This window comes from Harmonia axyridis, chromosome 4 (genome assembly GCF_914767665.1).
Source record: "Harmonia axyridis chromosome 4, icHarAxyr1.1, whole genome shotgun sequence".
NCBI lineage: Eukaryota > Metazoa > Arthropoda > Insecta > Coleoptera > Coccinellidae > Harmonia > Harmonia axyridis.
This window is the reverse complement of record NC_059504.1, coordinates 38,677,756-38,692,477: the sequence shown is the minus strand read 5'-3', so window position 1 is coordinate 38,692,477 and position 14,722 is coordinate 38,677,756. Positions and strand designations below refer to the sequence as shown.

The following is a 14,722-nucleotide window of genomic DNA, read 5'->3' as shown; positions in this document are numbered from 1 at the left end:
ATTCATTGCCTTCATTAATGGGGATGAAAATTCTATTATAATTTTGTAACTTTTCTCATATAGATAAGATAAGAATTCCACTAATCACATCCGATTGAATTTCACAAAATGAAAATTGAATGATTCAAAGGGAAGATTTTCTTTATTTTTAATGACCTGTTAGTCCGCAATCTTACCAGTTGAGTTCATTTCGAATAATTTAAAAAGCTCTATTTTTTATATTTTTTTATTTTAATACAGAACTATATACAATATATTTACATATTTTCAGATCATCTCAGATAATAATTTGAATTAGAACCCTATAATTTTTTCTGATAAATTTAATGGAGTATTGAAAATAAATGCTAAAACTCCAGAATGAGAAATTGTTTTTAATATTTCTTTGGTATATTTTTTGATTCAACATATTTGGTTCTATCTATTCATATTTTAACAACCATCAGTTTACAAAGCCCTTTTTGGTACAGTAGGAGTGAATTCTAAATGTCTATGTGTATTTCTTTGTTTGTGCTGGCTACAGAGGTTCGCCATTAACAAATTTGCATCTTTTATACTTTCTTGTCCGATAATTACTTGATCCAAGAGTTGCTTATAGCAAGAAGCTCTGTTGATAGCTTTGAAAATTGCTAACTTTTCGGTCCAGGTTCTTTCTTCAATTTTCTTTTCTTCTTTCTCTCTCTTTTCTCTTTCCTCCTTATCTTTTATTTTTCTCTCAACTACTTCCTTGCCTAATAATTGCTCCAGAGCCTCTATGTAGATTTTGTAATGGATTCTGTAGCTCATTGAGCCGCTCTCCACATCACTTTCGTCATCCTGCATCTTTGATGTCGTGAGTCTCACTATTCTCTTCAAATATTCTTTCTTCCGTTTATATTCTGCATATTCTGCAATAAAAATCATGTTTCAAATCTAGATGATATAATTTTCTAATAAAGTAAGATTATTACTCTATTTTTTTAAATATCTCATAAAAATCGGGAAAATAATAAAATTGAGGATAATATTTCATAACTTCCGTAGAAATCGAAAATGACTAATACTTTCATGCCAAGATCAATTCATTGCATAAAATCTCAAATAAATATGATAATAATTAATTCAAAAATCATAATACATGGTGTTTGAAAATATGTCAAGATCTCAGAGGCGCATTTTTCAGGTCAAAATAAGACATTTCTTTGAAACATTTAATCGAATTATTTGCGGACAAGTGTCCGCAAAAATTTGAAGTTTGTTAGAAGGTTGAAGAATTATAGATAAGAAATTTAAGATTTAATTAGGTATTAGAGTAAAACGTTTCATTTTCAATTTGTCATTCTTGATTAAATTTTTTTTTTCTAAAATAAATATTTTGAACCCTGAAAAACTCCTAAGAAAATTCAGTGATATTTTGAAAAGTCATAATTTATTTTTTTATTATTGGATCATAATATCAAATTTCAAATTGAATAATCTATTCGAAAATATAAAACAATATAGACGATCCATATAACAGTACTTACCAACTTGTATTGGGATCATGTCGGAACTCTGGTTATTAAACGACATTGTCTCAAGCACAAAGAAGATTCAACAAATATATAAATAACAACACTAGTCAGGGCAAGATTACAAACAACACTGAATTTCTAACCATTATGGAGAATGTATATCCATTTATTTCTCATTGAGAGAAAGTAGGATTGTTTTGTTTCAAAAATTGTACTGCGCATGTTATATTAAAGTTTGCCCCTCTTCCCCCCCCTCAAGGGTGAGAGAAATGAAGGAAATTAAAGCATAAGTGGATTTCCCCTTCGAAACCATAAATTTTTTATCGTAACATTTTTCCATGAGTTTTTCGACTGATTCAATTCAGAAAAATCACCTGGTATACCTGTGAATTAAAGTTGAAAGAGAATATCATTGATATCAAAAATTGAATTAAAAGGAAGACAAGTCAAATGTTGGTAACTAGTTCGGTCATAATAATGCTATACATATGATAATAATTTTAAAAATCATTATATACAAGATATTCTATGCTTTCAGCAATATGGATGACAATTCTATTGTTAATTTGTATCTTTGTTCTTCTTCTTCTTCGTCTTAATTTAAGCCTAGGGCTTGTTCGAATATAAAAATTCCATTATTCACATACTATTAAATTTCACAATATGAAAATTTAATTATTCAAGGGAGACATAATTTACTGCTAGTCTGCAATCACCTCATTTGAGTTTCTTCCAATTAATTGAAAGTTTCATTTTTAAATTCTATATTTCAATACAGGAATATAAACCTACAATATACATATACAAAATAAATTTCATCTTCCTTATTGTTCTTACGTAATTTTAATGCTTTTCTTGAGGTGTGCCGTCCAAATGAACTACATATACGTCTCAGGTTGGGTAAAAATTTGGTAGGATATTATCACGTCAAATTGGCATAATGTTTTGATTTATACTTAATTTTTTCATTAATGTTCTGAATTGTAGTAGTCCTTCCTCATATATTTCGTTCTATATAATCAATTTGAAGTATACTCGAAAAATTTATTTGTTTTTTTTTTATTTTCAATAATTCTTTCACGCAATATACAAGTTATTAAATGCCTTCATCAATAGAAATGACAATTTTATTTTGAACTTGTATCGCTCGAATTTCACTAATCACATCCGATTGAATTTCACGAATCACAGCCGATTGAATTTCACATATGAAAATTTAATTCAAAGGGAAGAGAATATTATACAGGGTCCTGCAATAGTGCGTTAGGCTACCATAGCTGCCAAACCAGACGTTTTAGGAATTTAGTTGAAAAGCATTAGGATGTTTATTCATTTATTGAATAATCATTTTTTTTTGCTGAATATTTTTTTTTGGAACACCCTGTATATTAGAAAATAATTTCCAGAGATGCAAAATTAAAAATAAATACATAAATATATGTTCATTTCCAAATAAATCAACAATTACATAGAAAAATATCTATGTAATTGTAACACCCTGTATATCAGAAAATAATTTCCAGAGATGCAGAATCGAAAGTACACAGGAGATGCTTTTCAACTAAATTTCTAAAACATCTGGTTTGGCAACTATGGAAGCCTAACACACTATTGCAGGAGCCTGTATATATGAGTATTATATGTTTAGGAATAATTGAAATACAGATTGATAACGACATAGAAATAGGTATTCACCAATTCGCATTGTGAGCATGTCGGAACTCTGATTATTAGAGGACATTGTCTCAAGCACAAAGAAGAACTCACAAATATATAAATATAAATAATAATCAGGGTAAGATTAAAAACAACACTGAATTTATAACTCGTACTAAGAATATATTTATACACTTATTTTTCATTAGCAGGAAGTAGGATTTTTTTGTTACATAAATTGAACTGCACATGTGCAGGTTGATTCAAATAATTATATTTGAAAATTGCGTTGAAAAAAAAAGGTAAATTCAGCTGTGTTACATAATATTTGTTGAAAAATTTTAAAATACGAATTTCTCTCTTTCGGAAAAAGTTATTATTAACCTGAAAATATAGATGCAGAGTAGAAACAGAAATATAACTACATGCAATTTCTATATGAGTGACACAACATGCTTGAATCTAATATCATTTGATAATTTTTTTGCACAACATTGATATATTTCACGAATAAAGAAAATATGAATTTTTCTCATAGATATGAATTTTCTCTACATCAGTAAATGATTTTCTTATGGAATAATCTTTTATATATATATATATATATTCTTTTGAGAAAGAGCAATACAAATTATTTGATTCAAACAATGAAGCATATGTGTCTATGAATCTCAGTATTAGCAGAGGAAATGTATTAACGGGGCATCATACATTTCAACGTATGATACAAGAGAACAGATAAAAACCTCAGCAAAAACTCTGTCTCCCCGTATAGGTGTGGTGATTGGTTTATGTGTTTGTTTACAAAATAAGCTGACACATTTATATTGAAGGGCTTCTTCTTCATTCAAATAAAATCCTTTCATCCTTCCTCTTCACCAGAAGTTGACAACGCATATATATTGTAATCAAATCTGAAAACAAAAAAGAAAAGAACCAGAGAGGAGCAATAAATGTTATAAGTTCCATCTTATAAAACATTGAATGGTGACAATTGACATCACCACAATGAATTGAAGGATAAGAAAGAATCAAATCGAAATTTATAGGCCAAAACCTAACTAATGATTTTCCAACATAATAAGCCAAAGAACAAACAGAACTCAATAGGAAATGTATCAATACATAACCTGCTAAAAATCCTCTTTCACGGAGTTGTTGTTCAGAAAAATTTTCTTGAAGAAGAATGACCGCCACGTCATTGTCTATGACCAATGTCGATAAAATAAATCACTCCTGTTCTTAGAAATCCCTTCAATATTCAAGTGAATGGTACCAAATCTGCTCCAAAATCGGGAGGGTTTATTCAACCAGGACCGATTCTCCAAGTGATGATTTTTCGAATCCTCAGGTATACCAGGATCGCTACAGGCCCCTTATATTGGGTAATCATCTCCCGTAGATTTATACTGATTGTATTCTATTGAAAAAACGTTACAAAAATACAAAGAAAATATGACAACTTCTTGACAGTAGTCAAGATATTCATTGCCTTCATTAATGGGGATGAAAATTCTATTATAATTTTGTAACTTTTCTCATATAGATAAGATAAGAATTCCACTAATCACATCCGATTGAATTTCACAAAATGAAAATTGAATGATTCAAAGGGAAGATTTTCTTTATTTTTAATGACCTGTTAGTCCGCAATCTTACCAGTTGAGTTCATTTCGAATAATTTAAAAAGCTTTATTTTTTATATTTTTTTATTTTAATACAGAACTATATACAATATATTTACATATTTTCAGATCATCTCAGATAATAATTTGAATTAGAACCCTATAATTTTTTCTGATAAATTTAATGGAGTATTGAAAATAAATGCTAAAACTCCAGAATGAGAAATTGTTTTTAATATTTCTTTGGTATATTTTTTGATTCAACATATTTGGTTCTATCTATTCATATTTTAACAACCATCAGTTTACAAAGCCCTTTTTGGTACAGTAGGAGTGAATTCTAAATGTCTATGTGTATTTCTTTGTTTGTCCTGGCTACAGAGGTTCGCCATTAACAAATTTGCATCTTTTATACTTTCTTGTCCGATAATTACTTGATCCAAGAGTTGCTTATAGCAAGAAGCTCTGTTCATAGCTTTGAAAATTGCTAACTTTTCGGTCCAGGTTCTTTCTTCAATTTTCTTTTCTTCTTTCTCTCTCTTTTCTCTTTCCTCCTTATCTTTTATTTTTCTCTCAACTACTTCCTTGCCTAATAATTGCTCCAGAGCCTCTATGTAGATTTTGTAATGGATTCTGTAGCTCATTGAGCCGCTCTCCACATCACTTTCGTCATCCTGCATCTTTGATGTCGTGAGTCTCACTATTCTCTTCAAATATTCTTTCTTCCGTTTATATTCTGCATATTCTGCAATAAAAATCATGTTTCAAATCTAGATGATATAATTTTCTAATAAAGTAAGATTATTACTCTATTTTTTTAAATATCTCATAAAAATCGGGAAAATAATAAAATTGAGGATAATATTTCATAACTTCCGTAGAAATCGAAAATGACTAATACTTTCATGCCAAGATCAATTCATTGCATAAAATCTCAAATAAATATGATAATAATTAATTCAAAAATCATAATACATGGTGTTTGAAAATATGTCAAGATCTCAGAGGCGCATTTTTCAGGTCAAAATAAGACATTTCTTTGAAACATTTAATCGAATTATTTGCGGACAAGTGTCCGCAAAAATTTGAAGTTTGTTAGAAGGTTGAAGAATTATAGATAAGAAATTTAAGATTTAATTAGGTATTAGAGTAAAACGTTTCATTTTCAATTTGTCATTCTTGATTAAATTTTTTTTTTCTAAAATAAATATTTTGAACCCTGAAAAACTCCTAAGAAAATTCAGTGATATTTTGAAAAGTCATAATTTATTTTTTTATTATTGGATCATAATATCAAATTTCAAATTGAATAATCTATTCGAAAATATAAAACAATATAGACGATCCATATAACAGTACTTACCAACTTGTATTGGGATCATGTCGGAACTCTGGTTATTAAACGACATTGTCTCAAGCACAAAGAAGATTCAACAAATATATAAATAATAACACTAGTCAGGGCAAGATTACAAACAACACTGAATTTCTAACCATTATGGAGAATGTATATCCATTTATTTCTCATTAAGAGAAAGTAGGATTGTTTTGTTTCAAAAATTGTACTGCGCATGTTATATTAAAGTTTGCCCCTCTTCCCCCCCCTCAAGGGTGAGAGAAATGAAGGAAATTAAAGCATAAGTGGATTTCCCCTTCGAAACCATAAATTTTTTATCGTAACATTTTTCCATGAGTTTTTCGACTGATTCAATTCAGAAAAATCACCTGGTATACCTGTGAATTAAAGTTGAAAGAGAATATCATTGATATCAAAAATTGAATTAAAAGGAAGACAAGTCAAATGTTGGTAACTAGTTCGGTCATAATAATGCTATACATATGATAATAATTTTAAAAATCATTATATACAAGATATTCTATGCTTTCAGCAATATGGATGACAATTCTATTGTTAATTTGTATCTTTGTTCTTCTTCTTCTTCGTCTTAATTTAAGCCTAGGGCTTGTTCGAATATAAAAATTCCATTATTCACATACTATTAAATTTCACAATATGAAAATTGAATTATTCAAGGGAGACATAATTTACTGCTAGTCTGCAATCTCCTCATTTGAGTTTCTTCCAATTAATTGAAAGTTTCATTTTTAAATTCTATATTTCAATACAGGAATATAAACCTACAATATACATATACAAAATAAATTTCATCTTCCTTATTGTTCTTACGTAATTTTAATGCTTTTCTTGAGGTGTGCCGTCCAAATGAACTACATATACGTCTCAGGTTGGGTAGAAATTTGGTAGGATATTATCACGTCAAATTGGCATAATGTTTTGATTTATACTTAATTTTTTCATTAATGTTCTGAATTGTAGTAGTCCTTCCTCATATATTTCGTTCTATATAATCAATTTGAAGTATACTCGAAAAATTTATTTGTTTTTTTTTTATTTTCAATAATTCTTTCACGCAATATACAAGTTATTAAATGCCTTCATCAATAGAAATGACAATTTTATTTTAAACTTGTATCGCTCGAATTTCACTAATCACATCCGATTGAATTTCACGAATCACAGCCGATTGAATTTCACATATGAAAATTTAATTCAAAGGGAAGAGAATATTATACAGGGTCCTGCAATAGTGCGTTAGGCTACCATAGCTGCCAAACCAGACGTTTTAGGAATTTAGTTGAAAAGCATTAGGATGTTTATTCATTCAAATTCAAATTCAAATTTATTCGTCACCCTCAAAATTTTACAGGGAATGTCAACAATCAAGAAATATTAATACATATTTCAAGAAAAATCTTCCATAAATGTGGAATACTAAATGATGTCAATTCTAAAAATATACAAATTAATAAAAAACAATACTTTAACATATTGGACAAACTAAAAACACAGAGATATATAAAAATATACACACAATGTACAAAATAAATTAGATAAAATACGATGTAATACTGACTAGAACTGGTATGACATAAATTCCTCCATGGAATAGAATGCACCCTCGATGAGAATCGCTTTGACTTGACGCTTGAATGTTATGTCATGCAGCGATGTTAGCCGCTGGGGAAGTCTGTTGTAAAATCTCGTACCATTGAAGATGTGCGTGTTTTGGGTTTTAGTCAATCTATGCCTTGGGGTTATAAGGTTGCCTCCGAACCTGGTGTTATGGTCGTGAACCGCCGAATGTCTCTGGAAAGTGTCCCGATTTTTGTGTACATATAGTAGGCACTCTAAGATATAACAGGATGACAAGGTAAGCACACCATATTTCCTGAAAAGAGGTCTACAGCTTGAGATTTGGCTTACTCCCGCCATCAACCTCAATGCCTGTTTTTGTTTCAGGAACACTCTATTTGCTTCAGGAGATGCACCCCATAGGATTATGCCGTAGATCATCCTACTGTGAAAGTGTGTGTGATATGTGAGTAACGCTTCCTTTTCTGTTAATATATTTTTTATTCGTCGTATGGCGAATAATGCTGAGGATAGTTTGCTGCATAACTCATTAGCTTGTTTCATCCATGTCAAATTTGCGCTGATTGAAACCCCGAGCAATAAAATAGTTTTCGTTTCATGAAGTTTTGTACTCACTACCATCTCCTGGGTTTTCTCTTCATTTACTTTCATGTCATTTGAATGGAACCATTCGATAGCACTTTTAATCGTTCCATGTGATTTGTTTAGCAGTAAATTTCTGTCTTTTGCTCTGTTCAAAAACGACGTGTCATCAGCAAAAATAGTCTCATCGTCTGCAGCAACGTTACTTGTCAGGTCATCGATAAATATGAGGAATAGAATGGGCCCAAGCACTGATCCCTGGGGAACTCCTGCAGCAATTTTAACTTTGGAAGACCTCTTACCATCCACATCCACCACCTGGCACCGATCCCTCAGATACGACCTCAACAAATCCAATGCTGGACCCCTCACACCGATATACTCCAGCTTACGTAAAAGCATATCGTGGTTGACACAATCGAACGCCTTACTAAGATCCATGCAGGTTAGCATAACTTCATCCCCATCATCCAGCGCCTTTATAATGAACTCGACAAGGTGAACCAATGCCGATATGGTGGACCTACCTTCTCTAAAACCATACTGTGAGATGGAGAGCAACGAATTTTTTTCCAGAAACGAGACCAATCTTGTTTTGAGAAGCGTCTCAAAGATTTTTGACATAACTGGCAGGATCGATATTGGCCTGTAGTTCTCGTAATTTTCCCGACTGCCCGCCTTATGCACAGGTATTACCCTTGCAATTTTCAGTTCATCTGGAAAATATCCTCGCTGAAAACAATCGTTCATGAGGTCAGAGATTGGCACCACCAAACAGTCGACAACTTCCCTCAGCAATTTCACTGAGAAGCCATAGACATCCTGCGAACCTTTGTTTTTCATTTCTAATATGACCTTTTTAACTTCCTCTGGGGTTGTGGGGCTCAAAAAAAATGATCGAGAAGATTCAACCTTTCTATTCTTCAATAGTCTCTCACTCGACTCAGGGTTTGTGTTTTTTCCGGTTAATTTTTCAGCAATTGTTGAAAAATACCGGTTAAAAGTTTCTTCCGATAGTGTGGGGGGGTATACTTTCCCTGCGTTTGATTTTATTGTTGAGTTCATAATCTGCCACACTGCACGATTTTTATTTTCCGCCTCATTCAAGTATCTAGAGTTTTCATTTCTGATATGAACATCCAAGAGCTGCCTGAATTGATGTTTTAATCCCATGTACAGTTTTTTTGAACATTCATCTCTTTTTACCTCATAGATTGTGTGTGCTGCATCAAGTTTATTTTTGATGTTTACCATTTCTGGATTTTCCCAGCATTTTTTCTTCAAAGGATTAACTATCTTCTTTTTTCTTTCAGGGAAGCATTGATTGAAAGAATGTATCACAATCCGGTGGAAATCTCTGAAGGAAGTTTGGGCTGAGCTAACACGAAGAGAACTCCAATCTATGTTCCGTAGCTGTTCACGAAAAAGGTTTGTATTTTTCTCATTCATAATGCGCACCATCTTATATCTCTGTTTCACAGGGATGTTCGCTTGCTGTATATCCAGTCTCTGGGCCAGATGATCCGACAAGTGATAATTAACTGTGGCTGTTTTATAGGAAGAACGATTTAGATTCGTGAAAACATTATCGATGCAATTTCTCGATGTCTGTGTAACACGGGATGCCTGATCAAAAATGACATGCATACCATACGAGTTTAATATTTCTTTCACTTTTCGTGTCTCACTGTTTATTTCATTGAAGATTATATTGAAATCGCCAGCTATCAGTACTTTACTTTCAAATGGTGTACTGGCAATTATATTAAGGGCTTCATCCAGCCGATCGGCAAATATTTCGAAATTTCCTTGAGGGGATCTATAGACACAGAAATAATATGTTTTAGTGGACTTTTCGAAGGTTGCGCACATTTCAATGTGTTTTTCAACCGATAAATCATTTATAGATTCCACTGGTTCGAACTGGCAATCACTCCGTACCAGTATTACGCAACCTCCGTGGATGAATGTACTACGAGCAAAGGCACTAGCCACCTCGAAATTTAAAATGTTTAAAGCATTAATCTGACTGGTATTCATCCAATGTTCGGTGATGCATGCCACTTTGTAATTATCAGTGTTCAAAACCTTCTCAATTAACTCCAGTTTGTTACCCAAGCTCTGCACATTTATATTCAATAGTGCGTCATATCGAAATTTTTTGGATTTTTTTATTTTTCTCACATTTCCCTCTAGATTATTGGTTGGTTGAACTTTGAAAGAAACGAAAACGCTTTACTACCACACCCGTAGGCCAATTTTGAGGCTTATAGAGATCCTCTACGAGTGATAAACTTGCGCCAATTTTGAAGGACGCGCTATGCGCTGCATCACGCTTTGTCAGCCTCTCAACGGAAAAGTCTTCCCCTGGAAACTTTCCTTTTAAATGATTTTCTATTTGCGACTCTTTTACATTTACGTTTACACGTCCCACATACATCCAAGCACGTCTGGGTGCACCCATAAAATCTGACGAAACAGCACCAGCCCCAGTCACCATCAAGTCCTTTTTCGTTTCATGATTTCCTCGATTCAACTTATTTTTTTGCGATCTTCTACCTTTTTTATTGGAAACGAAATTCGTTAGAAAGTTTTCTGTCTTGCTCTTTGTACCGCTATCTGATATATTTCCATTATCTTTGGAAATGGACATTGCAGATTTCTTCGTGATGACAGGAATGAAATCATCAGTCACTACAGTTTCCTCCACAGACGCGACTAATTCATCCGGCACCATTCTCGTAGATGGCTCTGTCGGGTAAATCTTCTCTATCTTTTCAAGGAGGTTTATGTGCTTTTTTAATATATCAATTTTGTCATGCAACTCTATTATTAAACAGGATTTCTCATCTAATAATTTATTCAAATAATTTACCTCAGTCCCTCAGTGTCTCTGGTGTGAGTAATGGCATTCACAGCAACATCATCCCCCAAATGCTCCAAGTCTTCGTTAAGCACTGTTGCTTGCTGAGGCCCCATAGATTGTTCGAAGCATAATTCATTTAAATCGGAAAGACGACTTTTTAGTTTCTGTATTTCCAAGTTTTTCATATCGCACTGGCCTTTGAGATTCTGAATTTCAAGATCTTTTTCTTGGCATTGGTATTTTTTTGAGGTTATATTTTTACAACATATTACTTCTCCGTCTTCATCCACATATATCCCACAAATTTTCAGGACACAACTAGGATGATATGACCTATTGCATTTTGAACACGAGATAAAAATTTTCACTTCTTTGAGGCATTTATTACACTTTATTTCAACACTGTTATTGCTTCGTGGCGCCATGATTGTTGATGATTAGGATGTTTATTCATTTATTGAATAATCATTTTTTTTTGCTGAATATTTTTTTTTGGAACACCCTGTATATTAGAAAATAATTTCCAGAGATGCAAAATTAAAAATAAATACATAAATATATGTTCATTTCCAAATAAATCAACAATTACATAGAAAAATATCTATGTAATTGTAACACCCTGTATATCAGAAAATAATTTCCAGAGATACAGAATCGAAAGTACACAGGAGATGCTTTTCAACTAAATTTCTAAAACATCTGGTTTGGCAACTATCGAAGCCTAACACACTATTGCAGGAGCCTGTATATATGAGTATTATATGTTTAGGAATAATTGAAATACAGATTGATAACGACATAGAAATAGGTATTCACCAATTCGCATTGTGAGCATGTCGGAACTCTGATTATTAGAGGACATTGTCTCAAGCACAAAGAAGAACTCACAAATATATAAATATAAATAATAATCAGGGTAAGATTAAAAACAACACTGAATTTATAACTCGTACTAAGAATATATTTATACACTTATTTTTCATTAGCAGGAAGTAGGATTTTTTTGTTACATAAATTGAACTGCACATGTGCAGGTTGATTCAAATAATTATATTTGAAAATTGCGTTGAAAAAAAGGTAAATTCAGCTGTGTTACATAATATTTGTTGAAAAATTTTAAAATACGAATTTCTCTCTTTCGGAAAAAGTTATTATTAACCTGAAAATATAGATGCAGAGTAGAAACAGAAATATAACTACATGCAATTTCTATATGAGTGACACAACATGCTTGAATCTAATATTATTTGATAATTTTTTTGCACAACATTGATATATTTCACGAATAAAGAAAATATGAATTTTTCTCATAGATATGAATTTTCTCTACATCAGTAAATGATTTTCTTATGGAATAATCTTTTAAGGAGGTACTACAAACAAGATATTCATTGCCTTCATTAATGGGGATGAAAATTCTATTATAATTTTGTAACTTTTCTCATATAGATAAGATAAGAATTCCACTAATCACATCCGATTGAATTTCACAAAATGAAAATTGAATGATTCAAAGGGAAGATTTTCTTTATTTTTAATGACCTGTTAGTCCGCAATCTTACCAGTTGAGTTCATTTCGAATAATTTAAAAAGCTTTATTTTTTATATTTTTTTATTTTAATACAGAACTATATACAATATATTTACATATTTTCAGATCATCTCAGATAATAATTTGAATTAGAACCCTATAATTTTTTCTGATAAATTTAATGGAGTATTGAAAATAAATGCTAAAACTCCAGAATGAGAAATTGTTTTTAATATTTCTTTGGTATATTTTTTGATTCAACATATTTGGTTCTATCTATTCATATTTTAACAACCATCAGTTTACAAAGCCCTTTTTGGTACAGTAGGAGTGAATTCTAAATGTCTATGTGTATTTCTTTGTTTGTCCTGGCTACAGAGGTTCGCCATTAACAAATTTGCATCTTTTATACTTTCTTGTCCGATAATTACTTGATCCAAGAGTTGCTTATAGCAAGAAGCTCTGTTCATAGCTTTGAAAATTGCTAACTTTTCGGTCCAGGTTCTTTCTTCAATTTTCTTTTCTTCTTTCTCTCTCTTTTCTCTTTCCTCCTTATCTTTTATTTTTCTCTCAACTACTTCCTTGCCTAATAATTGCTCCAGAGCCTCTATGTAGATTTTGTAATGGATTCTGTAGCTCATTGAGCCGCTCTCCACATCACTTTCGTCATCCTGCATCTTTGATGTCGTGAGTCTCACTATTCTCTTCAAATATTCTTTCTTCCGTTTATATTCTGCATATTCTGCAATAAAAATCATGTTTCAAATCTAGATGATATAATTTTCTAATAAAGTAAGATTATTACTCTATTTTTTTAAATATCTCATAAAAATCGGGAAAATAATAAAATTGAGGATAATATTTCATAACTTCCGTAGAAATCGAAAATGACTAATACTTTCATGCCAAGATCAATTCATTGCATAAAATCTCAAATAAATATGATAATAATTAATTCAAAAATCATAATACATGGTGTTTGAAAATATGTCAAGATCTCAGAGGCGCATTTTTCAGGTCAAAATAAGACATTTCTTTGAAACATTTAATCGAATTATTTGCGGACAAGTGTCCGCAAAAATTTGAAGTTTGTTAGAAGGTTGAAGAATTATAGATAAGAAATTTAAGATTTAATTAGGTATTAGAGTAAAACGTTTCATTTTCAATTTGTCATTCTTGATTAAATTTTTTTTTTCTAAAATAAATATTTTGAACCCTGAAAAACTCCTAAGAAAATTCAGTGATATTTTGAAAAGTCATAATTTATTTTTTTATTATTGGATCATAATATCAAATTTCAAATTGAATAATCTATTCGAAAATATAAAACAATATAGACGATCCATATAACAGTACTTACCAACTTGTATTGGGATCATGTCGGAACTCTGGTTATTAAACGACATTGTCTCAAGCACAAAGAAGATTCAACAAATATATAAATAACAACACTAGTCAGGGCAAGATTACAAACAACACTGAATTTCTAACCATTATGGAGAATGTATATCCATTTATTTCTCATTAAGAGAAAGTAGGATTGTTTTGTTTCAAAAATTGTACTGCGCATGTTTTATTAAAGTTTGCCCCTCTTCCCCCCCCTCAAGGGTGAGAGAAATGAAGGAAATTAAAACATAAGTGGATTTCCCCTTCAAAACCATAAATTTTTTATCGTAACATTTTTCCATGAGTTTTTCGACTGATTCAATTCAGAAAAATCACCTGGTATATCTGTGAATTAAAGTTGAAAGAGAATATCATTGATATCAAAAATTGAATTTAATGGAAGACAAGTCAAAGTTAGTGACTAGTTCGGTCATAATAATGCTATACATATGATAATAATTTCAAAAATCATTATATACAAGATATTCTATGCTTTCAGCAATAGGGATGAGAATTCTATTGTTAATTTGTATCTTTGTTCTTCTTCTTCTTCGTCTTAATTTAAGCCTAGGGCTCGTTCGAATATAAAAATTTCATTATTCACATACTATTAAATTTCACAATATG

General features: G+C 31.2%; 4 protein-coding genes across 4 annotated transcripts; all 4 read right to left on the bottom strand.

Moving 5' to 3' along the window:
* Positions 1–447: 447 nt before the first annotated feature.
* LOC123678706 lies at positions 448–2,100 on the bottom strand. Its single transcript, XM_045615856.1, has 2 exons — positions 1,506–2,100; positions 448–887 (listed from the first exon to the last, which is right to left on the bottom strand). Exons 1-2 carry the CDS (start codon positions 1,549–1,551, stop codon positions 448–450), a joined length of 486 nt encoding a protein of 161 aa, XP_045471812.1. The 5' UTR covers positions 1,552–2,100.
* A 2,536-nt stretch (positions 2,101–4,636) lies between these two features.
* LOC123678034 lies at positions 4,637–7,333 on the bottom strand. Its single transcript, XM_045614804.1, has 2 exons — positions 6,138–7,333; positions 4,637–5,519 (listed from the first exon to the last, which is right to left on the bottom strand). The coding sequence occupies exons 1-2, from the start codon at positions 6,181–6,183 to the stop codon at positions 5,080–5,082; spliced, it is 486 nt and encodes a 161-aa protein (XP_045470760.1). The 5' UTR covers positions 6,184–7,333; the 3' UTR covers positions 4,637–5,079.
* A 376-nt stretch (positions 7,334–7,709) lies between these two features.
* Positions 7,710–11,049, bottom strand: LOC123678705. Its single transcript, XM_045615855.1, has 2 exons — positions 10,555–11,049; positions 7,710–10,433 (listed from the first exon to the last, which is right to left on the bottom strand). The coding sequence occupies exons 1-2, from the start codon at positions 11,047–11,049 to the stop codon at positions 7,710–7,712; spliced, it is 3,219 nt and encodes a 1,072-aa protein (XP_045471811.1).
* Positions 11,050–12,280: 1,231 nt separating this feature from the next.
* On the bottom strand, positions 12,281–14,247 carry LOC123678113. The gene is made up of 2 exons (XM_045614924.1): positions 14,070–14,247; positions 12,281–13,451 (listed from the first exon to the last, which is right to left on the bottom strand). The coding sequence occupies exons 1-2, from the start codon at positions 14,113–14,115 to the stop codon at positions 13,012–13,014; spliced, it is 486 nt and encodes a 161-aa protein (XP_045470880.1). The 5' UTR covers positions 14,116–14,247; the 3' UTR covers positions 12,281–13,011.
* Positions 14,248–14,722: the final 475 nt, after the last annotated feature.